The 26733-nt window shown below is 40.2% G+C and overlaps 1 protein-coding gene across 2 annotated transcripts; it reads left to right on the forward strand.

The window, feature by feature from the left end:
* The first annotated feature begins 1726 nt into the window (after positions 1–1726).
* msrb3 (methionine sulfoxide reductase B3) lies at positions 1727–26187 on the forward strand. 2 transcript variants are annotated; one of them, XM_017695831.2, is made up of 7 exons: positions 1727–1848; positions 6283–6432; positions 9456–9564; positions 12690–12767; positions 14735–14763; positions 24982–25079; positions 25244–26187. In XM_017695831.2, the coding sequence occupies exons 2-7, from the start codon at positions 6357–6359 to the stop codon at positions 25412–25414; spliced, it is 561 nt and encodes a 186-aa protein (XP_017551320.1). In that variant the 5' UTR covers positions 1727–1848; positions 6283–6356; the 3' UTR covers positions 25415–26187. The 2 variants fall into 2 exon arrangements, with proteins under 2 accessions (XP_017551320.1, XP_017551319.1); XM_017695830.2 differs by lacking the exon at positions 6283–6432 and adding an exon at positions 3901–4068 and having other exon boundaries at positions 1738–1848.
* The last annotated feature ends 546 nt before the right edge of the window (positions 26188–26733 follow it).

Here is a 26733-nt window from a genome sequence, read left to right on the forward strand (position 1 = left end):
CATTTGAAATCCTCAAATACATGAAAAATGTTCTCAGAGAGGCACACTTCACTTATTGACCATTTAAATTCAGATCATACATGACCACGAGTATGTCCATAAAAAGAACTAACGATCTGAATGTCTTATGTTAATATGGGGAGAACATGTCAGAAGTCTTCAGATTTAGGTGCTGAGTCCAGTTTCAGGTCCTCTGTTTTGAAATCGTTAGTTGATGATGAAACTGTTGGGGATAGGGCTGCCCACTGCTCCAGGCAAGTGTGCTCACTGCCCCCCTAGTGTGTGTGTGTGTGTATTCACTAGTGTGTGTGTGGTGTTTCACTTCATGGATGGATTAAATGCGGTGGTGGAATTTCCTTGTTTGTGGGATTAAAAAAGTGTCACTTAACTAGTCATGGCAAAATTCAGTACTTGAAATTGATTAAAGGTCCTGATTTGGTGACCTCTGTTAAATTCTTACAACAGTCAAACAGTTCTGGTTATTGTGTTTGGACAGTTTGGTTAGCTGAACCTGGAGATCATGAAACACTGAGTGTTTCAAGGCCAAAGCACACTGACCAAACACCAGTAACCAGAAACGTTTGATTGTTGGGAGAATCTAAAAACAGTGGTCTTTAAATCCAGACCTTCAATCCAGTTCCAAGTGAGCGTCTCCTTTTCCCCTGTCCCAACACACTCTACACAAGTAATAAACTGATTGAGGTACAAGGACAGAGAACCACACCTCTAGAACGTTCTCACCTCATTCAGCCTGGTTCATTTGGCTCGCTTTAGTCCATTCAGAAAGATTGTTACGCCAGAATTAAGAGATTATTACATAGACAGGTGTTGGTATAGATGTTTTGCGTCATAATCCACTTCATAAGCAACATATCTTAAAAGGGGAATTACACAACTTTTCAGGATTTCTTCATTTGGATTTCAGACCGTGAGACGTAAACATTCGCGAGTCATTCAGAGTGGTTTGATGTTTGTTTGTATGATGGTTAATTTATAGAGAAACGTAGCCATATTTCCTCACAGTAATAAGAACCAATGGTCGCCCTGTCTACAACACAAATTCAGCCTTTTTATTTACTATCCAAAACCACCAGTGAACCTACATGTGTTTTAATATGTAATGCTGATGATGGTAAAACAGTGGCAAATAAGCTTTCTTTGGGGACTATATCGCCTTACAACGCCCTCCATGTACCCCTCCGCATGGCACGTATTAAAATAAATGGATTAAAATACATTTTACGCCAAACCTTTATCACAGAACTATCATAAGACAATGTATCAGCAATCACACAGCGTATATCGAATGATTTCAAAGAACGTTCAGGGAGCTCTCAGAGACATTAACCTCTTCAGAGGTCTGGTTCCTATCACCGCTGGTAGACAAGGGTCTGGCTGGACACGCGCGCTCAGCTTTTCCCATCAAACCGCTCCACAGAATTTAAGAAGCCGCACAAAAGGGATGTTTCTAGAAACTAAAGACGAGAGAGTAAAGTGCCAAATGTAACATACATGCCGTGCTGGAGGATTATACCATCATATCTGAGGTCATTTTGTAGTATTAAACATATATTTTTAATTTTTAGTGAATGTTTAATGGTTTTTATATCGTTTTGTCTGGGCAGTGCTGGTTCGCTCCCCACGCGAAGGTAAACGGCCGTTATTGCTCATATTTGGAGATTGTGGCACCACAGGGAAGGCATTTCCCACAATGCACTGCTCATTCCCTAAGAAGCCCAGCGCTGACTGACCGCTATAGCTGCTGTCAACAAATGCAGCTCGTCCACTTCCGACCGGCCGGCTCACTCTCTGGTTTCTCCCTGACTTTGGCTCTGCTTATTTTTACTGGTAAGTTCGCCTCATTTTATCACATGTATGGAAACATTTCCAGCTTGTCTCAGCTGTAGCTCAGTGGTTAGCGTTAGTTATTTATTGGTGTCGTGCTAACGCGGCTGGCTTACATTTCACTGTCAGTGTGTTTACACCGTTTTTGGCGTTTATCGGTAGAAGTGCTTTCAGAAAGAGTTATACTATGCTATTTGTACAGTTATTGTGTTTATACAGCCGGCTAACCCTAGTCTGCTGTCACCCGTTACCAACAGCTAGTTCGTTATCATGACACATAACTTCAGACTCCCTTATAAGGGCTAGCGCTAGCTGGCTAACTAAGCACGCAGTAACTATAGTAACTGTAGTAAGCTAGTTCACTAACAAGCTCATGTTATCTGTCACAATAGAGAAGCAGCCTTTTGTAGAAATGTGTTGATTTTATTTGACAATTTGCTGTGGTTTAAACATGAGTTACCTACAGCCTCCAATGAGTAGCATTACGTAACAGCTTGAGTTTATGCCAGCCATGGACCGTAATGACATAAATGTCAAATGCCCGTTTTAAAATGTGTATTTGGTGTATTTTAAGTATCATGGTGAATCATACACGTTCCTGTAACCTTGCATGTGAGGCTTCTGCCAGAACGTACGGTTAGCCTAATCTCCTTTAACTAAAGTATTTGACAGAGGAAGCTTGTCATACTCAGCCTGAATGGCAGTGAACACTGGGAGCCTTTGTGCTTCATAGCTCAGGAGGATTGCATGCAAATCCACTTGGCTCGGAAAGAAGTGTTTGCTGTAGGTTTACAGAACACTGAGCTCTCATCCAGCCGTCACAGCCATATAAGGTCATATAAAGCTGTGAGTATCCGGAGGGAGCAGACCAAATCTACGAATCGCACCAGTATTTCCGACCCTCCCTTAAAGTCCTTTTTTGTCTCACTCTTTGACATGGATGACAAAACATCCGATACAGGATTTTGCCTTGACACCGTCTGCATGAAGCCTGTGTAATGGAAGTTTAGTCAGTTTCTCAAACTAATGAAGGTCTAGCTTTTAAGCCACAGTGACTCAGCGTCTGTTGAGAAAAATCACATCTGAGTGAAATATAAGGCCTTACAAGCTTGGAATAACTTGGTACAAACAAAACTGGGTGTTCAAACATGTTCATTAAGCTGATCAGTGATGTGTAGTATTCCAGACTATTACAGTGGTAATTGTTTATTGGATGAAGATCTCATAATGTTTTTGAAGAATTCACAACTGTTAGTGATTCCGAAGGACAGGCTGAAGGTTCCACAAAGGTTTGCCATGGAATGTAAGTTGTGTGGAGTTTGGAACAATTACAGGCAGAAGCTAGAGAGCTTGAACCGAGCATACTCTGCTATTTATAATCTGGTGGTTCACGATTGAGTATTTTTAAATTGTGGCCTCACTTACATCAATAAATCTTGAGTATTTTATGATTGATCAACAAGCAACTGGCTGTCATTTCGTGTTGCAGAGCAACTCAGAACTAAAACCGATTGATGCAAGTTGTCTTAACAGTCAAATGGAAAGCCATGACTTATGCATATTTGTTAAATTGTTAGTTAAAACCGAATGACTATTTTGTGACTTTGTTGAGGCCTTATCAGTATCTGACACCTGTCTTACAGTTGTATATTTTTTCACTATTTATGCCTATTAATGAAAGATTGACTTGCAAATTAAAGGTCTTTTTGAACTGCAAGGCTATCTGTAGTGCTAATGCTGCCAGTTATATGCAAGAGATGAAAATATATCTTTCTGCTTTGACCTAGAATTAGCTTCATGGCCACTAGATGGACCTCTCAGATAAACTCTAGCCTTTTTATGTCTCATATGTTCTCTTACTTCAGCTGCTGTCTTTCCATACAACTTCTATACCTTTTACACTAGTTTAATTCTGACCGCTGTTGATTAAGGTCTAATATTCAAAGTTAACCTAAGTTATAGTCCTACAAATTTAAACTTGTTTGAATCTTTAGCTTGCCCTTTTTCCCACATCTCTGCTGAGTGACCCCGGCCCACTCCCTGTCTTCCTCGTAGCTCCACCCCACTATCTCTGCTCAAGTTTGCTATAGGACAGGATGGCTTGCCGTCTTCTCCGGTGCCTGGCCCCCATGGCCCCGCTTGTGTCCTTGGCAATGCGCCAGCACAGAAGGTCCGCTATGAGTGTGGGGCGGCTCCTAAATGTCACTGCACCTGCTTCATTAGGTACTGTAACTTAATGCCGTCAGCTTCCATGACCACCTGAGGGGAGAGTGTTTTGTTTTTTAAAGGTAAACTGAGTAGCTGAGCATCCCTTGTTTGTGAAGCTTGAGATGTAGGTTGTAGTGATGTTTTCCATTAGTTGTTAATCTAAAACCAGCTAGCTGATCTGTCAGTGAGCCACCAAATGTAAGTATTTTGCTTTAAAACCACTCAAGCTAAGAGAGTTAATAGTAGGGCCAGACTGATATGACAGTTGTCATCAGTATTGATTTGAAAGAGCTAAAAATTCAGATAACCGCCAATATTGGCTGATGTAATTTTATATGATCTGAATTAAACAGACGTCACTCTGTTTACAGAATAATATATAATTTTGTCCACTATGATATGATTAGATCACATATGATTAATTCTCAATTGTCAAATTTATAATAAAAAGCAACAGAGACACACAAGTCTTATGATAATGTAAATATTGATTTGGGGCAGAGCTTACTGGTATTCATAGGGATTTTGTTGGTTTCTGTTAATTAGCTTTTTTTCATTAGTTCTGTTTTGATGCAGAAGGTAAGTTTTGGATGTGTTTCACCTGTTATTGCTATTTTAGGCATGATTGTGTTTTAAGTTTTACAGTAAATGAGCTTGAGGTAATAAAGGTAAGCGGCTGGTGACTCAGTATATAAGAAAATAGGCTCATTAAAATTCTCAGATACGATATCAGAGGGTATTGTTGGTGAATAAGGGTAGGCAATGTATCAAAAATACAGCTTCACTATACTTTGACAAAATACATTTTTTGTGAGAATTTGTAGGCTGTGGTAATAGCCACTAGTGCTACATTTAAAAATAGTTAAGAAATAAAGTTTGAACACCCCAGTTTCATGTTGTGTTAATTTCCTAAGTGAAAATAAGTTAACACTTTTGGTAGTGGGATTAAACTTAAATCTAGCATCATTTTGTTTATGCTAAATTTGATTAGTATAATATATAAAACTTTTATGAGGCCACATTTTATGTGGTAACTTAATTAAACTTAGAAAATCAACAAAACATAATTTGACCAGGGGTAGCCAAACTTTTGCATACAACTGTACTGAACTACAGTAAATCTGGGATTTATGCTCTCTTTGTAATAAAACCTGTGTGATAGCCACAATTTGTTTAGATAATCATATTGTGACATAATATGACATAATTCAATACAATAGCAATGAGTATTGTCCTATGACCCACCCCTCCGGCCCCTCTCAGAGATTTTTATTAAATTTATAGAACCTTTATATTAGCCCATTTCATCAGCCAGCTGATAAATCATAGTCAGGCCCCTGTTAACCATACAGCCTAATTTGTATGTTTTAATTCTGCATAAAATATTAAGGATGTTCTTTATTCATGTACAAAAGGTATGATTGTATAATATCAATATATTATCCATTGTAACCATTCCTGCATGTTACTTCACTCCCAGTCATACTGTAGTTTCAGCCTTTAGTTTCAGGCTTTTTTTTATCTTCAGTTCACTCCCCATCATTTTGAGCACACTGAGGGGTTTCATGTGCTACAGCCAGAGTGGTCACTGTTGCTTTGATAATGACAGGGAATTTTGTGCGTCTACATTGTTATCTTCTTAGGTACATCCTTTTCATCCAAATTCTGCTCTTCTGTTTATCTATTTATAACCACTTTCCTTTCTGCGTAACACTAATGCTGAAATAATGCATCAAAAGCTGTTGCTCAGGTTTTTATTTTGTTTATAATAACCTTCACTGGTTTGCCAGAAAAAACATGGTTATGAAGAAGTGTATGGTGTTCATTTGGGAGAAAAAAAGTGTCTACACCAAGATCTTCATCTTCAAGTATAATCAATTTATTGGTGTTTTGAAACTGAAATGTTTATTAACTGCTGTCCTTTTCTATACCCTTCCCTTTGTGTCTTGATCCTCTGCCTGAAACATAACTTTGACTATCATTCAGTTAAATCTCTTCACCTACAAAGAAAGCCATTTAGACTGGATGCTTGATCTTAACACCCTGACTTCTACTCACCGTCCTCTCTTGCTTCATCCTGCCATTTAAAGGAGTTTCCCTGCATGAGAGGTTGGCCATCCCACTGTTGGCCTCTTTACGATATGTATATGTGTCCGTGACTGACAACCCGTCTTGACCAATGTTTTGTTTTTTGTCCTTCCTGTGCCCCGCCTATGTTTTGTTTTCTAGCCTGAGCGGCGGACGGGCCTCTCTCGCTTACTCTCCTTCCAGCAGCAGCAGCATCGTCAGTGGCAGCAGCAGCCATGTCCGGGTTCAATTTGCTGCATCTGGTGACCAAAAGCCAACCTGTTAAACTCAAGGCCTGCGGGCTTCCCTCAGGTCCACTGGATGCTATGTGTGTGTGTGCAGTGTGCTCTGCCTCTAACACACGCTTGCTTCTGTGTGCGCACGCGTGAGTGTTTGGCAAGGGGTTAGTGTTGGGTTCATACTGTAGTCATTTGCAGGAAAACCCCACCTTGTGCATTATTTGGTGTCAACCTGGACCTGCTTTGGATGTGGACGTTACGTGTCTCATACAAAACAGAATGTAATCTCTCATGCATATCATGTGTTATTAGATTTAGTGATGCACTGCTCTAGTATGTTATTATTAAATGAATCCAATTTCTTTTCTTTGTCATCTTGACGAAACAGTATTAGTACCATCTTGCTGGATGACTGACCATCTCCACTATGGTGCAGTAGCCTCTACTATGTTTTTATGTTCCTTACTGTATACACATATATTTGTAGAGGATTTTGTGTAATTTTCCTTTAGTCTTTTTTTTCCCACGTTGAAAAATGAATAACTATCATCAAACAATTAAAAAAAAAACTTTTCTCAGTACTGTATGACATAAGTGGTCCTCAGATCCTCAAAAGAACATTGGTATTGGATTGGTTCTTGTTATTGCATGATACACAGTTCAAGTATCAGATATTGGGAGATTAGATCAGTGCATCTATAAGCATTTTATAGTATGGTTTGCAGGTACCCTGCAGTGTATTTTTGAGCTGGATAGTAAATGGAGATTTCTGGAGGGTTTATTTTTCTGCATTTGACAACCCCTTGCTATGAAATGTCACATTTTTTTTTCTTTTTCCCCCTTTTCAGTTTAGATTCCTCAGTTGCTCATGGATTAACATTTAACTTATTCTTTAACATCTTTTAAGCTTGCATGCACAGCCAAGCTTCAAGCGTTGACACTTTGTACCTAAGTGGGTTGTGTATTAAATGACTACAATAGATGGCTCAACTGTTTCATGTAGTAGATTGCTGTGCCCCTTCCACAGAATTTATTCTTAATAATGGGAAGGACTGGTTTAACCTCTCTCAGGTATAACAAGCCTAAACACAGAACTAGTCATACCTTTTGCTTGCCTCCCTGACACTGAATGAGTCTGAATTGCACCTTGTGTTTTAATTATTTACAACTCGGAGAGCAGTGTGGTGCAACAGGTTTGTGCTTTTAAATCTGAAAATTTCCTTTCCTGTAAAACGGTTAGAGTGCTGGAGATAAAATGTCTAATTCAGAGTTTGACCTCTTGGTGCTCCAAACCAAATAATTTGCAGCAGAAGACATGGGGCAAATTCCAGAATTTCTTTAGATGCCTCTTCAGAAGCTCTTCTGGACAAATAAATAAAGCTAGGCCTCTTTCTCTCTTTCTCTCTAATAGGATCCAGAAGTCCCCTCTGAGAGATGGAGAATATGGGGGAGTCCTGTAAAGAGAGGACCCCACACCCCCTCTTCTCTGCACTCTCTACCCCCAACCACCCCCTTTTCTGAAGTTGTGTCAGAAGTAACTTTGTAGTCACTGGACAGAGAGGGGCCCATCAATGAAGCCCATTCACCAATGGGACCTTTTAAAGACCCCATTATTTCCTCTGTTCACATGGTTTCAATCTTGTGGAGAGAAATTCTCCACATAGCCCAAGTGACAGGAGCCCCAGTGCACAGCCTTCAGCAAAGCAGCAGCACTGAAATGAGCGCGCTAGTGGTGATCCACGACAGGCCCCGCATATATAGTTAAAGTGTTCTTCTCTGGTAATTAATATTCGCTGAAAGCAGGAGAAATAGAGGGAAAAGGCATACTAAGTCTGGGAGTCGTGTTTCAATTGTATTTCTTTTAAATCTGCAGTTGTCCCTGTGGTATAGAGGGGACCCATTGTGAAAACCTGCTATAACCTTTTCTTATCAGTGCTATTGGGTGAATAAGTTATTTTTGATTTAATTGGACCTCTGGTTTTGTAACTGGCTTCTCAGAGATGCATAATGTCATTGATTTTTGGATGAGCAAGTGTGCAGCATTTTCTTTATCACTTTATCTCTTTCAGACAGTTGTTGCTAGATCTGAATGTGTACATTTAGTCTGAACCGTCACGTCCCTCTTTTTTAAAAAAAAAAAAAAACCTTGTGGGGATAATAATTCAACCCATGGTTGACCTCTAGAGGTCAGCATTGTTGCAACATTAGATAGTCTGCACTTTTTCACTAATGCTGGCAGTGGTAGAAATTCCTTTCCCCAAGTAATGTTAACATGAACATTTATATGAAGTCATAATTTCATTGTAAATAATGTCCAGTGTGCAGCAAAACGCTGGCTGTAGCACATCATTTTGAACTGGCCTGCTGTCATGTAGTACAGTGAAATCATTGTTATTGTATGACTTTTCCAGGCAAGAGTCAAGAAATATGAACCACAATAGTTTAGTCTTAGACATTCGTCAGTTACTCAGCGATGAAAATGACTCCGCAAAGACGCACATTGCTGAAATGCAGCATGTACGCCTGATAAATGCATGCTTATGCGTGTGTAAAAATGTGTATACAGTCATATGCAAAAGTTTAGGCACCCCCGGTTGATTGACGTGTTGTTAATTTTTTTTTTTAAAATAAGTTAACAAATCATCTACAGAGACATCACACACACATTTTGATGCTCAGCTAGTGTTTATTTGCTGAATTTCACATAGTGAAAACATATTGAAACATTGCATGACACATTTATTTTAATTTTCCAATATGTTAAACTCAGCAAGGAAATACTATACTATATACTGCACTATAAGAAGCAGGAAATGCCATATTTCAATTTATTCTCTGTAGCGAATATTATTTTCACTTAGAAAATCAGCGAATATGTCATTTGATCAGGGTGCTTCAAACTTTTGTGTACGTCTGTACACACTAGCACAGTAAGCATTGACTCCTGCTTGGAATTCTGCAGAAACTGGTTGTCATTAAACTGCTTTATGATTGTTTGGTTTGCATTCTTTTGCAGTGCAGTTTCTTTAAGAATGTGTTGGCACAGTTCTAGCAAGAGACACTGACTTGCATCCTACCCATCCTTAACTGCTATAGGGACATGCCGCACCAAGAAAACATGGCCCAAAAGCTTCACTCAGGACGAGTTGAGGAAGCGCCTGACACCCATGCAGTATCACGTCACACAGGAGAAAGGCACAGAAAGGTGAGTCCTCTGCATGACACTTCAGTTAGCCACAGAATACTCAATTTTTTTTCAGCCAAATCCTATCTGGTATTATTGAAGGACACAGCTAATTACCATGGACTCTCTGTATATATATGTGTGTGTGTGTGTGTGTGTGTGTGTGTGTGTGTGTGTGTGTGTGTGTGTGTAGACAGACAGACAGACAGACAGGCACATGCTTTCTCTAAACATTAACTGCATTCATGGAAATCACATAAATAATACTGAGTAAATCATTATCTATTGGCAATAAACCTTTTCATCTCAGGTTTTTGAAAAGTATTGTAAATGCATTAGATTATGCTGAAGTTTATGGCCTTTTCTTGAAATGATGAACACAACCCGTAGCTTATGTACTAATAGCCCTGCCGCATGACAGGCCTTCCAAAGCAACATTTATGTGCTTTACATAAAAAAATATATATATATATTGTTTTCCATCATTACAGCGGAGAGGCTCTGGAATTCCGCTTTAGATGCCTTTGGGGAACAATCAAGTAGTATATTTTCATATAATATACAAATAAATAATACTTCATATTACTTATGAAGCAGTTAAAACTGGAATTAGTTCTGTAGTTTTCTCAGTGGTCTTTTCCAACATGGCAAATATCTCCAGCATCATTATAAATTATTATTAAAATGGTAAATTACGTATATATAAAAAAAAACAAAACTTTTTTTTCTTTTGGATGTCTGTTTCAGGTTTTGGCTAAGTGTGTCCTAAATTCCAGTTTTGGTTTCAGTTAAGAATTTATTTCAGTGCATCGCTACCAAATGAGGATTACCAGTAAAAAAAAAAAGTATTGTTTTAGACCCAAAATGAAATCTCCATCTGCCCATTTAATGGTTTTAATTATGAACCTTGTACAACATTCTTTTGGTGGTCTAGGACTTCATCTTGGGGCTACCATTTAGAGCAGTGACATCACAATCATGCACTGTACTGTGTTTGTTTTTATTTATTTATTTTTCCTTTCCAGACAAAGGAGTTAAAATGTAACTTTTTTATTTTATTTATTTATTCATTTATTTTATTTTATTTGAACCTTCTGGATGATTTTTCTTAGATTTGGAGAGCTGAGCAGATACTCAAAACATTTGTCTTATTCATTTATGGATGAAAACAGTATCAAAGAAGTGTCACATGAGATTCCTGTAGTGCCTGTCTGGGCCACTTGACTGGTCCAAATTGTTGTTGGCTCTGTTTGGCTAGGCTGGTTTGAGAGGATGAGGGCGCAGGCGAGTGGCAGGATGATGCCAGTGGGTGACAGGGTGCGTTTGCAGAGAAGAAGGGAGTGCTCTGTGACTCTTTCCTCCTCTTTGGCTGGGAAGCACACGTGGGGAAAGTATTTATCGGCCCATTGGCAGAAAGAATGTGAAAAATGCCCCGGACTCTGAGCCTGCATATGGGTGAGGGTGCCGAGCTTTTGGAGGTTTGTGGCTTGCTCACCATCCGTGTGGCATGTGGCTGCAGCCCAGCCTGTTACCAACCGAACTGCTCCTCTTTTAGATCCGCTGCCCCACTGCGTGTCGCCCTCACCACAGCCAGATCTAGAATAGGCATGTTCAAGCAGATGTGCCTTTTGGCCTTAGTGGTCACATTGAAACTGTTGCTGAACCAGAGTTAATTCCATGTTAGAACAACCACAGTTTGTTAACAACGTATGGAAAAAGCATGTGGCTCTGTCTAAAAGACAGGAGGCTGAGCTGGAGGTGGCGGAGATGAAGATGCTGAGATTTTCGTGGGAGTGACAAGGATGGACAAGATTAGAAATGAGCAGATCAGAGGGACAGTGAAGGTGGAGCAGTTTGGAATTAAAGCCAGAGAGGCCAGGTTGAGATGGTTTGGACATGTGTTGAGGAGGAATAGTGGATATATTGGGCAAAGAATGTTGGAGATGGAGCTGCCGGGTAGAACGAGAAGAGGTATACCTCAGAGAAGGTTTATGGATGTAGTTAAGGTGGACATGGAGATGGTTGGTGTGAAAGTAGAGGAGGCAATGGATAGGGCAAGATGGAGGCAGATGATCTGCTGTGGCGACCCCTAAAGGGAGCAGCCGAAAGAAGATCAATCAAGACATTGAATATTTTTAACTGAGCCATAGTCATATAACCACACACATCAATTGAGTTCTATATTATTGTGAGTTACAGACCATTGTCTTTACCCATGAGTATTGAATTAAGTATTGATTGTAATGTATTGCACTGCATTTATCTATTGTATTTTATTGTATTGCACTGTTCTTTGTTCAACTCTGTTCATTTTTCCCTGAGTATCAACAGTGACTTTTTGTTTCTAGCAGTATCTGAGCTCAGGACAAGCTTTCTCTCTAACCTATTGGTAACTAGCAAAGAAACTTTCTTTCTAATCTATTGGTAACTAGCAAAGATACTTTCTCTAAATAAACAAAGCACTTCTTGTAAGTCGCTCTGGATAAGAGTGTCTGCTAAATGCTGTAAATGTAAATGTACAATCATAGTTTGTCAAGAAACTACACTTAGTAACATAATACTTGTTTATTGAGATTATTATTAACAATAGAGATGGCAAGATACCGCTTTTTCTTTTACTATACCAGTATTGAAACCTTTAGTACCAACCAGTAAAACTTTTAGTACCAACCAATAGTCCTATGCTTTTTGTAAAAACGTGCTGAGCTTTGAAATTAGTTATATTTAATGGACACACTACATTTAAGACAAGCATCTAACAGCAGGCTATCATGCTCAAACTTCTCAAACAGTCTAAAGGAATGACATCACAGCTGACATCATATCACACAATGTGAGTGAGTGTTTCAGGATAGAATAGTTTTGGATCAGATCCAGTCTTTTTCCGTCCAATATCTGATCCATTTTCATGCCACCTGTAGTTAACAACTAGTTATTTAACTGAATAATGTCTTGAGCAAATACATTACTTGTTGAGTAAGCCATTCAAGGCCATGCCCTTCATGTCATACCTAACAACACAGTGGAAAAATCTGAGTGGAAAAGTCTGAAATGCATAACCTCTTGTGGCTTAATGTTTTATTAAAATGTTGATTTGTCTATTTAAGAGCATGTACAAAAATAATGTACTATCTTTATGTTTACAGTGCATTTAGGGGAGAGTACACAGACCACAAAGAAGATGGAACCTACACATGTGTTGTCTGCGGTGCCTCTCTGTTCATGTAAGTTTTATTGTTCTATTTTTTCCCCTAGTTTAGTCACTGTATTAGTCACTCTAATTACTATGCTCTTCTGCCTGACTCGGACCACCAGAACCCTTACATAAAATCATATAAGCCTTATATGATCTTAGAAGATTGGGCCTCATTCACTAATTTCTGTTGGAAGTTTTTTCTTAAATGTGCTTTTGAGAAAGGTCATAAGAAAAAGTCTATGGCAGATTCATGATGTGTTCATGAAGTGCAGAACTGTTCACACTTTTGTGCTTTTGAGAGTTTGTAGATTCCGTGGGTTTTAAGACAAAATTTACTCTTAATAATTGTTGGTCAATAAGGCCCATTGTTCTTGTTTTTACCATAAATTCAATTTATGTTGCATAATTATGTATATGTGATTACTCAACTACGTCATTTATAAGTACATATACGCTTAGTTTACATTCTTTTTAGACTGGAGTGTTTCTGCACTTTGGTTCTATGACTCAATGTCTAGAAATGACACAAAAAATTCTAAAAAATGATAATTAATTCTGCAACACAAGACACAACAAGATATTCTGTCAAATCTGAAGCATAATGAAATGTCTCCAAATTGTAAACACAATTTAGCATCTGTGCTAACCTGGAATAGACCCCTGAAGTCATGTTGTCATTCCTTACATGCCCATATTCAAAACTCCTGGTCCTAGTTGGATTTTTCTATGGTAAAAATGCATGGGAATTTCGAAAATTACCACTGTTACCCACTGTGGATAACAATGGTTCCAGACTTGTCGCGTTTTATCCTATGCACTTTTTCCTTTGAATGTGAATATGAAGTGCACAAAAAAGCCAAACAAACCAGCAAGCTTTGTCAAGTGTGGTAGTTAAGTTACTTTGGCATTAGTAGAGTACATTAGGAGTAGCTGGTGGTTTAATGCTAGAAGACTTCATTTCATGCAGTGTCATTTCAGTGCACAGAAGTGTTAGCTTGCCATTAGCATGAATGTAGCAATGTTTATATTCCAACTCCTAAATGACCTCATAATTCACAGAATTGAGTGAAATTTATTGGAGAAATGTACATAGGACAAGACATGTGTTTAGAACCTTTTTATGTACCATGGGGCAGCGATTTTTGAAAATACCGTTCAGTTTTGCCATAGAGAAATTCAGCTTACACTCCAGATGCTAATATGAGCATGACGCATGACTTTCACCTGTCTGAAATCAAATAAAATCTAAGGAGGGGTATTTTAAGGCATAAACGCTGTGGGGGACCTTTAAGAGTTAAGGCTAAAGTCGAGCTTACAGAACTTTTCTGTTTCTCGCTACCATCTCGGAACTATAGTTCCTTTAGTAAAGTATGAAGTAGCAGCACAGCAGTGTGAGTTGTTTCCTTATGAAGTAGATGGGTTTAGGGATTGCTGTGTGTCTCTGGTGAGGTGTAATTGGTGGGTTTGGGCTGCTCCACACGTGGCCCAGCTGCGGGCTGGGTTGGCTGCGAGCAGCCCGAGGTTAACTCTACCTGACAGGGTGTCCGAAACCGGCCCGGGAGCCATTACCAGGTCGCCTTTTTCCCATAGCTCGCTGGAGAGCTTCAAAGGCTGCTGAATTTACGGCTGGCGTTAGCCCATATCTCACAAACGATGTTCTCAAAGGAGACAGGCAAAGCCCTCATACCTCCCCTCCTCCAAACTCTGCTCCCAGAGAGCACAAATTGCCTGCTTATTGCTCACTAGATGTTTCCCATGTTCAAATTCTTTTTATTTTTTGTGAAGGGGAGAGGGGAATGAGAGAAAATGAAACACTTGGGGAAAGAGCTGGCTTTGTAATGGAAGATTGAGCTTGGTGTTGGACTGTGACTTGACATGAGAGAAAAACGTTCTCCCATTAGGCGTGATCTTTCAAGCATACTGTAAACCTGTTGTTGGACAGCACAGATTTAAACTTTTTTCACAATTTAATAACTTATGGACTTTTTATTGCAGGTCAGATAAGAAGTTTGACTCTGGCTCAGGTATGTTTCTAAAAATCCCTCACATTTTACATTGCTTTTATGGCTAGGGATAAAAGCCTGATACATAGAAGAAGACTAGAAGGGGAGGAAAATGCATGCGCCATTTAAAAAAAAAAAAAAGAAAACAACAAAAAAACCCTAAACAGAAAAAGAAATTGGTGTCCTAAAAAGGTTCTGTGCTGTAGTGAATTTTGGAGTTTAAAAAAGTAAGTTTGCACTGAACTGAACTTCTAATAGTAAGTTAACAGAATAACCTAAATTTTGTTAAGTTAATACATCAGACTTTTACAGTACACTTTTTTCTGTGAACATAACTGCATTTAACCTCTCCTTTAAACAAATTGCAAAAAAGAAACATATAAAATCACTGTTCACTATTGTGCAAAAGAAAAATAACAAATTAATAATAACTACTTACTTCAGAACTTCAGGCACATTTTTGTGCATGTTAAAGCTGGGGTTTGTATGAGTCATGGAAATCTGGAAAGGCATGAAAAATAAATGTGCCAAAATCCAGAATTTTATGTAATTTTATTTTTAGAAAAATGATAAAATTTAACAATATACTCAAAAGATATGTAAAATATGAGTTTCTGTAATCTTTTTTTTATTTCATAAAATGCATGAATGTAAAGAATATTACCATTCCCTAGCAGGATGGTGTGGAGTGAGAAACGGTGCAGCTACACAGCTTGTACACACTGCCCTTTCATGCAAACAGTGTTTGTGCTGTGAAGTAGCAAGAAAGCTATACAGTCATCCTTTATCCAAATGCATAAACAGTGAAATCAGCCTCTCTGCTCAATAAAAAACTAATTAATAAAAGTGCATGGTACATTTGTTTACCCTCAGCACTATTTTGACTAGTGATTGGACAGATGTTTGAATCCTGGTGGACCAACTGGGAAATGTGTGCAGCACAAAATGTTTAACTGTAATTTTGTTTAAATAACATTCATGACTTAAATTAAAGAATTTGTTTTTAAGTTTTATAACTTTTTTTTTTTTGTTTTCATGGTTTATGGTTTCATGGTTCTGTTCTCTGAAAAACTGTGGGTCTGGTTTGCTCTGCCGCTTTGCTTTCGCTAACTGTGAAATCGCTGACCTGCTAACATGACACAGTGATGAAAGTCAAAACATCGCTCACAGGTATAGGGGTAGTATGTGAGAATCAGTTATGAGTGAAAGCACTCAAAAGTTTCAGCTCCTAAATGAGGTGGAGAAGCACAGTGTCACAGTTGACATATCCGTGTCTTGAGGATCAAGGGAGATTTTTTTGATATATATACACTATTTCGAAAAGTATTCGCTCATCTGCCTTCACACGCATATGAACTTGAGTGACATCTGATTCTTGATCCAACTGTAACAGCTTCAACTTTTCTGGGAAGGCTTTCCACAAGGTTTTGGAGTGTGTTTATGGGAATTTTTGACCATTCTTCTAGAAGCGTGTCAGACACCAATGTTGAACCAGAAGGCCTGGCTCGCAGTCTCCACTCTAATTCATCCCAAAGGTCTTCTATCAGGTTAAGGTCAGGTCTCTGTGCAGGCCAGTCAAGTTCTTCCACACCAAACTCGCTACTCCATGTCTTTATGGACCTTGCTTTGTGCACTGGCACGCAGTCATGTTGGAACAGGAAGGGGTCATCCCCAAACTGCTCCCACAAAGTTGGGAGCATGAAATTGTCTGAAATGTCTTGGTCTGCTGAAGCATTAAGAATTCCTTTCACTGGAACTAAGGGGCCACACCCAACTCCTGAAAGACGACCCCACACCATAATCACCCCTCCACCAAACTTTACACTTGGCCCAATGCAGTCAGACAATTGCCTTTCTCCTGGCAACCGCCAAACCCAGACTCGTCCATTGGATTGCCAGATGGAGAAGTGTTTTTGTCACTCCAGAGAACACATTTTCACTGCTCTAGAGTCCAGTGGTGGTGCTTTACACCACTGCATTTGACGCTTTGCATTGGATGCAGCTGCTCGGTCATGGAAACCCATTCCATGAAGCTGACTACTCACTGTTCTTGAGCTCATCTGAAGGCCCCATGAAATTTGGAGGTCTGTAGCGTTTGACTGCAGAAAGTTGGCAACTTTTGTGCATTATGTGTCTCAGCATCCGCTGACCCTGCTCTGTCATTTTATGACAGCAACTCGGCAGAGCGAGGTCAGTGGTTGTCGAAGTGCCTAGTGAGCTGAGTGAATCACTACAGACCTCCAGACTTACAAGGCCTTCAGATTAGTTCAATAACAGCGTTGAGAGCTTCATGGAATGGGTTTCCAAGGCTGAGCAGCTGCATCTAAGCCTTACATCACCAAGCGCAATGCAAAGCATCAAATGCAGTGGTGTAAAGCGCCACTACTGGACCCTAGAGCAGTGTAGATGTGTTCTCTGGAGTGACGAATCACGCTTCTCTGTCTGGCAATCCAATGGACGAGTTTGGGTTTGGCGGTTGCCAGGAGCACGGTATTTGTATGACTGCATTGTGCCAAGTGTTAAGTTTGGTGGAGGGGGGATTATAGTATTAGTATATTATAGTGTGGGGTTGTTTTTCAGGAGTTGGGTTCAGTCCCTTAGTTACAGTGAAAGGAACTCTTAATGCTTCAGCAAACCAAGACATTTTGGACAATTTCATGCTCCCAACTTTGTGGGAACAGTTTAGGGATGGCCCCTTCCTTTTCCAACAGGACTGCACACCTGTGCGCAAAGCAAGGTCCGTAAAGACACAGATGAGTGAGTTTGGTGTGGAAGAACTTGATTGGCCTGCACGGAGACCTGACCTCAAGCCGATAGAACACCTATGGGATGTATTTGAGCGGAGCCTGTGAGCCAGACCTTCCCATTCCACATTGGTGTCTGATCTCACTAAGACATTTCGGGAAGAATGGTCAAAAATTCCCATAAACACACTCCTAAACCTTGTGGAAAGCCTTCTCAGAAGAGTTGAAGCTGTTATAGTCGCAAAAGGTGGGCCAACATCATATTAAACCCTATGGATTAAGAATGGGATGTCACTCAAGTTCATATGCGTGTGATGACTGAATACTCTCGGAAATAGTGTGTGTGTGTGTGTGTGTGTGTGTGTGTGTGTGTGTGTGTGTGTGTGTGTGTGTGTGTTCATTCTTGCATTGTGAATAACTTGCCGGATTTCCTTAAAAGTGTTGCATGCAGTTTGTATAGCTTTGATGTAAAAAAAAAAAAAAAAAAAAAAATTGCGTCCAAATATTTTACATTTTCATGTGGTCATTTATTTTGTACTGGAGAAGTTACAAAATCTTTGAATTTGAAAAGTGACTAGAAAATATGAATCCTGTAAGGCTGAATAAGGACACGTAGTTAAGCTGTTTGACTGTTTTGATGTCACACCACTGTGGACAATTGTAGCCTACGAAATGTGAGATCGGTCAGTCTAAAAAGAGTCAGGATTCCTTAAACAGCTTGTTCTGTTCTTGTTTGCTGTCAGGCTACAAGATTTATATATGTGTGTATATATACACTGCTCAAAAAATAAAGGGAACACTCAAATAACACATCCTAGATCTGAATGAATGAAATATTCTCATTGAATACTTTGCTCTGTACAAAGTTGAATGTGCTGACAACAAAATCACACAAAAATCATCAATGGAAATCAAATTTATTAACCAATGGAGGCCTGGATTTGGAGTCACACACAAATTTAAAGTGGAAAAACACACTACAGGCTGATCCAACTTTGATGTAATGTTCTTAAAACAAGTCAGAATGAGGCTCAGTATTGTGTGTGGCCTCCACGTGCCTGTATGACCTCCCTACAACGCCTTGGCATGCTCCTGATGAGGTGGCGGATGGTCTTCTGAGGGATCTCCTCCCAGACCTGGACTAAAGCATCCGCCAACTACTGGACAGTCTGTGGTGCAACGTGGCGTTGGTGGATGGAGCAAGACATGATGTCCCAGATGTGCTCAATCGGATTCAGGTCTGGGGAACGGGTGGGCCAGTCCATAGCTTCAATGCTTTCATCTTGCAGGAACTGCTGACACACTCCAGCCACATGAGATCTAGCATTGTCCTGCATTAGGAGGAACCCAGGGCCAACCGCACCAGCATATGGTCTCATAAGGGGTCTGAGGATCTCATCTCGGTACCTAATGGCAGTCAGGCTACCTCTGGCGAGCACATGGAGGGCTGTGCGGCCCTCCAAAGAAATGCCACCCCACACCAATACTGACCCACTGCCATGTCATGCTGAAGGATGTTGCAGGCAGCAGATCGCTCTCCACGGCGTCTCCAGACTCTGTCACGTCTGTCATATGTGCTCATTGTGAACCTGCTTTCATCTGTGAAGAGCACAGGGCGCCAGTGGTGAATTTGCCAATCCTGGTGTTCTCTGGCAAATGCCTAGCGTCCTGCACGGTGTTGAGCTGTGAGCACAACCCCCATCTGTGGACGTCGGGCCCTCATACCGTCCTCATGGAGTAGGTTTCTAACCATTTGTGCAGACACATGCACATTTGTGGCCTGCTGGACGTCATTTTGCAGGGTTCTGGCAGTGCTCCTCCTGCTTCTCCTGTGTGTGTGTGTGTGTGTGTGTGTGTGTGTGTGTGTGTGTGTGTGTGTGTATATATATATATACACGCACGCACGCACGCACGCACACGTATATCTACACATATATCTGTGTGTGTGTGTGTGTGTGTGTGTGTGTGTGTGTGTTTAGATTTTAAAAATTTTTTTATTTATTTCCAGTGTAGGCGATCCTGAACACATACAACCCCAATTCCAATGAAGTTGGTACATTGTGTAAAACATAAATAAAAACATTTACAATGATTTGTAAATCCTTTTCAACTTATATTCAGTTTAATACAATACAAAGACAAGACATTTAATGTTGAAATGGATAAACTTTATTGCAAATATTAACTCATTTTGAATTTGATGCCTGCAACACGTTCCAAAGAAGTTGGGACAGGGGCAACAAAAGACTGGGAAAGTTGAGGAATGCTCAAAAACACCTGTTTGGAACATTCCACAGGTGAACAGGTTAATTGGAAACAGGTGAGTGTCATATTTGGGTATAAAGGGATCATCCCTGAAAGGCTCAGTCGTTCACAAGCAGGGGTGAGGCGAGGTTCACCACTTTGTGAACAACTGCGTGAGCAAATAGTCCAGCAGTTTAAGAGCAACATTTCTTAATGTGCAATTGCAAGAAATTTAGGGATTTTATGATCTACAGTCCATAATATCATCAAAGGATTCAGAGAATCTGGAGAAATCTCTGCAAGTAAGCAGCAAGGCAGAAAACCAATGTTGAATGCCCGTGACCTTCGATTCCTCAGGTGGAACAGCATTAAAAACCAACATCATTCTGTAACGGATGTTACCACATGGGCTCAGAAACATTTCAGAAAACCACTGTCAGTGAACACCGTTTGTTGCTCCATCTACAAGTGCAAGTTAACACTCTGCCATTCAATGCGAAAGCCATATATCAACAACACCCAGAAATGCCGCCGGCGTCTCTGGGCCCAAGCTCATCTGAGATGGACTGACCCAAAGTGTCCTGTGGTCTGACGAGTCAACATTTCAAATTGTTTTTGGAAATCATGGACGTCGTGTCCTCCAGGCCAAAGAGGAAAAGGACTGTCTGGATTGTTATCAGCGCAGAGTTCAAAAGCCAGCATCTCTGATGATATGGGGGTGTGTTAGTGCCCATGGCATAGGTAACTTGCACATCTGTGAAGGCACCATTAATGCTGAAAGGTACATACAGGTTTTGGAGCAACATATGCTGCCATCCAAGCAACGACTTTTTCAGGGATGTCCCTTGCTTTCAGCAAGACAATGCCAAGCCACATTCTGCATGTGTTACAACCGCGTGGCTTCGTAGTAAAAGAGTGCGGGTACTTGACTGGCCTGCCTGCAGTCCAGACCTGTCTCCCATTGAAAATATGTGGCGCATTATGAAGCGCAAAATATGACAACGGAGACCCCGGACTGTTGAGCAATTGAGAAATTGTACATCAAGCAAGAATGGGAAAGAATTTCACCTACAAAGCTTCAACAATTGGTGTCCTCAGTTTCCAAACACTTATTGAGTGTTGTTAAAAGGAAAGGTGATGTAACACAGTGGTAAACATGCCGCTTCTTTGGAACATGTTGCAGACATCAAATTCAAAATGAGTGAATATTTGCATATTTTATCCGTTTGAACATTAAATATCTTGTCTTTGTAGTGTATTCAATTGAATATAGGTTGAAAAGGATTTGCAAATCATCTTATTCTGTTTTTATGTTTTACACAACGTCCCAACTTCATTGGTATTGGGGTTGTAATACATATTTAATAAAGATGATGTAGATTTGTTGTAACAGTAGCCATTACTGCTTCATGCATTTCACGTTATAGTCTGTACGTTTTACACACAACACTGAGAGTGAGAATAGCAGTCATGTCTTAAACATTTGTACAAGTTAGTATTTGAATGTTTGACTTGCTCCTTCTCATGTGGGAGAGCAGGTTTAGTACCCGGAGCAGGGAAGTATATGTTGAGCTTCTAACGCCATTTTCCTATCAGTCTAATTGTATTCCTTTGACACTATGTGTGAGGTAATTTATCATGCAGCCCTAATTAACACAAAATATGTATTTGGTATGTTGACATTTTGATTTTGCTCATTTTGAATTGTGATGCTGCAGTACTGCCCGTGTTCTAAAGTATAAATCTGTCTCTGTCTCTTTTTCTCACTCTCTCACTGTCTTCCTCATACTCCTCAGAAGGGAGAGGTTCACCTCTTCACCTCTCTTTATGGTTGATTGCAAGGATGAATGTGTACTCAGTCAGCTGTCTAATAGGCGCTAAGTGTGGGCTACAAAGGCTCACATGCTTATTAATCTATAAGATACACCACCTACATGAAATAAAACACTCACTTAAGAAGCTTACAAAATATCCAGCCAATTATTTTAATGAACACTATCTGCCCCTCTGAGATTAATATATTGGCTGTAAACACTACACTGCTGTCATTTGTAATCCTTTGGAATTCCCTGGCTCTTAATTTGTTCGCACTAAACATTGCAGCTCTGTGTTCTCTTGCAATTAGTGCATAACTGAGTATGTTTGTATCTTATTGGATCAAACGAACATGTCTAGTTTATTTATGGCTTTTTCTATGGAACTTTGCACAGGGTTTTCTAATGAATGTCTAGCAAGGCCAGCAAGAGTGTTATGTGTAGCTATAGCCAGTTTCTAAATAATGTACATCAGCTTGATTCAGTGACCTTGACAATGAGCCTGTTTTGTTATTTGTTATTTTTCTACTATAAATGTCATAAAATCTGCATACATGCACTATATTTGTTTTCTGGAACAACCTTGAACTATCCAAGTGTTGACTGATATGGTGCGAGGACCGTTTGTAAATGCCTCACAGCTCTACATTCCAAAACATTTACTCTTGTGATGTTTTGTGCACTATTTTTATTCGCTGTCTGTTCAATCTATATGCATGCATGAAGTCTCCACAGAAAACAACCTGTAATGGGAACCATGTGGGCCCCATACTGAAAAAATAGGATTTTGACTTGTGCCGAGTCGTTTCTGTCTTCGCTATGGAGACGAGAGCCAAAACCTCCTGCATTGCATGCGGCCTGTGCAGCAGCCCCAGCCTCAATTTCCTGTTTTGTTAGAGCGCCGCTACACTACTCCATTCACTGGGCAGCTCGCCCCGCCGATAAAACTCCATTAGATCAGCGCAGTAACGATCCGCCGGGATTCTCCTGCTCTGACTCATAGGATTCCTATATTCCCCCAAGAGCTTCCTGTGTCTGAGTGGAATTTCGTGGCTTTGTAGTTGTAGCCAAGCACTGCCTCCCTAACTGGGGAGGAGGGAAAAGAAGGGGTTGATGGTGGGGGAGGCTGGAGTGAGCTGGGCCTGAAAGGGGGTGAAGAATTGACTTCTGCTTTTCACCATAGATAGCATCTCACCAGTGATCCACCTCCTACAAGCTTAGATCTGTTCTTATCGCATTAATAACCCTACCTGTGCTAAAGATGGTCCTGTAGGCCCGGAGCGCACTGTAGGCCCGAAGCGCACTCATCTCACAGCTGATAGCTCACAGCTAGTCAAACACTGCAGTGATTTCTCTCGTTCCCCAGTCTGTGTATAAGCCCCTGTTGATGTTCTGCATATGGTCTTAACTGTCAGGGTCTCATGTCTAGCTGGCTGAAAGGAAAAGCCTCTAGAATTACCAGTGTATGGTACCGCTTAGCAATTAAGAAGGAACATGCTGTTGGTTATTGAACTTGGGGTGAACGACAGGATAAAGCTAAGGCAATGGAAACCTTGGGGGTTGGTTTATTCTCAGCTCAGCCCACTGCTCCTGCCCCTCCACCATATTTTTTTCTTTTTTTTTGTTTTATAAATAACTTTTTTTATTTCACTTATGTTTTGAATCAAGTTAACTCCAGGGATAGAAGAACTAGCGAGAGAATGGGAGAGAGAAGGCTTGCAGAGCTAAATATTTTTCATTTTTACATACGCTTAGCCTGCCAACATTTTACTTCATACCGTCTGAATCATTGGTGCTCCGGCAAATGACTCATTTGAGCCCAAATTGTTTCAAACTGTTCTGCATGGCTTGAGAATTCGTCGTAAGTCATACTTAATTTGTGCCACCAAGATATGAAGCTAAGTCCCCAAAGCAAGATCATTAGCTATTATTACTGTGTGTATTAATGTGGAAGGATTGCTGTGCCTGCTTGAAGCAGCGTAAGAGTGAGAGCTCCACAGCTTCCTTTCCTCCAGACTCTCCAGCTACCTAGGGAGCCATGAGTGGGACCACCCATGAGCCAGCGTGGCCACTCTTTCCATACGCTCCCCTGCTACAGAGCAGAAATCTTCTATATGTAAGCCACAGAGATGGCCTGCAAACCTGTGGATTAGGCACACTTTTTTTTTTACTTTTATTTGACATCCCTAGCTTTGGATATGCTACAACTTGTCAAAATATGTGGCAAATAGAAGAGCTATGTTTCAAAAAAGTTCAAAATTCTGTCAAATATGTAAAAGTTAATAGTGTGGTCAGTGGGTTTGCATGTTTTACTAATTCACTACTAATTTAAAGAAGTTACTATTAACAACTAATTTATGGAGAAGGTGTCTTAAGTTATAATACTCTACAGTTTTGCTTTTATTTTAATGTTATGTTTGTGTTTTTGTGTAATTTTATACATGGAAGACAAGGAATTTTTGTTATTAGGACCCAGTGGGTAGTTGCTATAGTGCCTAACATTGGCTTTTAAGTTTGTTTTGAGCAAACAGTGCTCTCATTCATAAAATATTCATACATGCAAATCTGATTAACCACAGGTGAAAATTCACAATTTAAATGTGGATGTGAAAATGTGTGCGCGTGCGCGTGCGCGTGCGTGTGCGCGTGCGTGTGCGTGCGCGTGCGCGTGCGTGTGTGTGTGGATAAATGCATTTTACATCTTGCGTACGCCACTGTGCCATTACAGTGCACCATTTGTAAATATTGTATTTTTGTCATTGTCATACGCAAATGCTGACAACTTAACATGCAGTATTTGAAATTCAAGGAGGTTTCATTAATGAGGCCTGTTTTTCTGTTTTTTTCATTAAGTGCAGGGAACTGTATCAGAATCACTGTCTGTGGTGGACTATGCAGATACAGATTCATCAGATAAGAGATGAAGTTGGAGTATTCCTTATAATGCTTCAAATAAATAGAGGGTAAAGGTGGAGAGCTATAGGGGGCACTGTGCTTCTTATCCTCTGTAGCCCTGCTCAGAAAACATCCTGGCAAGTGAACCCTGCTGCTTTACATTCTGAGCACGCTGAAATGTGCTTTATGTTTAATAAAGGCCACTGCTGTATTCTGCCCTTTAATTATGAGGCAGGCAGGGATCTCCCTAAGCAATGAAAGGGAAGTTGGAGGGGGGGCACGCCAAACGTCTAGTCTGGAATGAGCAACAAAAATAAACCCTTAGCAGTGGCTTGGCAGCGTTAGATAAAAAGGAACTTGTCCCACAGACAGAGTGAGTGCTGAGATCGAGATGGAGAAGCCAAGAGGTAGCAGGGGGATTCCATCCAGTTAGAGCTTCCAGTTTAGAGCAAACAAGGTTGAATACACATAAGCAAATTAATTTCTAATTGAACACCGTTTATAAAACAGAGCCCAGCAGTGTTTTTCATCTTTTTTTTCAGGATGGCCATCCTTTTTTGATCTGGTCAAAGAGGACGCGATAGCACTGATGGATGATTTCTCCTATGGCATGCACAGAGTGGAGACTAGCTGTAGTCAGGTAGGATAATTATAGTTATAGCAACAGAAGTGTGTGTTTTGTTTTGTTTTGTTTTTAGGGGCAGATATATTCTCTCTTTTTTCTTTTTTTTCCAAATGAATCATTTGAAGGGAATGGCAATGTGACTAGACCATACTGAAATTAACGCATTTGTTTACTTTCAGTGTGGTGCTCACCTAGGACATCTCTTTGATGACGGACCACGGCCAACTGGGAAGCGCTACTGCATAAACTCCGCCTCCCTCAGCTTTCAGCCGAAAAACTCTGTTCCTGAAGGGCCAGAGCCGAGTGGCGCTGCAGGCCAATCAGTATCCTCCAGTAAGAGTGAGCTTTGAGAGGAACTTCTGAAGACCAAGCCTGTATCAGACTGCTGAGACCCTTTGGATAAATCCCTTTAAAGTCACTTCTGGACTACCAGCTCCAGATCAAGCCTGATATGTTTCAGGTGAGCCTAGCAATAATAAGACAAGTTTGTCCTTACCAGACGTCCAAACGTAAGGTACTCCATGAACCAGAAAGCTATTTAGTAGCAGTACGTAAACACCATCATTGGTTTTGGCTGATCTGCCACAAGTTAACTGCCCATCGGAATACCCATATGCCTAAATATTAGAGATGTCTGTAAACTGAAACTGCTCTCCCGGAGGTCTGACGTGCACTACTGCTTTTACCATCCACCAGAGGTTCTGTAGTGTACGACTGAGACGTTTTCTTCACAACGATATAGTGGAACGCTCTTGCTTGGAAATGAATTATATATGTGTACTTTCTCAGAGCGATGTGTTGTTTTTGAAGTGATATTTGATACCGGGAGGTCATGGGTTTCAGGAAAATGCTATGCAAAGTGCTCCTGTGAGCGGTAAAATAAGCACCAAGCGGAGAACAAAGCATTCTTTCAAATAAAATGGAACAGATGACAAATGTTTAGTCTGAACACAAATGTAGCCTGACTTTTAAGGGTGCTTTTTGTCTGTCTGATCGCGGTGCCTCTTTTTCTGTTTGAGTTGAATATTGCTTTTTTTTTTTTTTTTTTGAGGGGGGTGGGTGGTTTTCTGATTTACTGATGATGTTGATGTGTTATTAAAGATTTATTGAGTATGGTTTGGCAGACTTTGTGTTATGAGTTTATCTCACACATGTAAACCCATACACACAAATAGAAACTGACATATTACAGTTTTATTTTTAACATAGTGTTCAGTTACATCAGATAAAGTGACCATGTGCCTACTGAAAATAGCATACATGAACTCAAAGTTAAGCACTGTAGCATTATGACGACGCATAACAAGAGGCAAAAAAAAGATTATTTTTACCTGAAAAATTTGATGAAAAAAACTTTAGCCTACAGTTACAGAACATCAAAGCACATAGTTTTGAGAGGGTGCAAAAGCAGTTGTCACCTTCTGTATGTACTAACATACATTGAATACAAAAGCTTAATATTATAAAAAAAAAACTAATATTCTCACTTAACTTTTATTTAAATAGTGCATATAAAGTATGTTTCACCTTTATCCCTATAGTCAGCCTCACTAACATGCGAGTGTGAACACGTTAGAAGTCGGTCTGGTGGTGGAAACGGGCTATAATATTGGGTCTCTAAGGAGACAAGTTTGGAGCACAGCATTGCTAGCTTGATAGTTTGTTGGAT

The sequence above is a fragment of the Pygocentrus nattereri genome, chromosome 1, assembly GCF_015220715.1.
Source record: "Pygocentrus nattereri isolate fPygNat1 chromosome 1, fPygNat1.pri, whole genome shotgun sequence".
Classification (NCBI taxonomy): domain Eukaryota; kingdom Metazoa; phylum Chordata; class Actinopteri; order Characiformes; family Serrasalmidae; genus Pygocentrus; species Pygocentrus nattereri.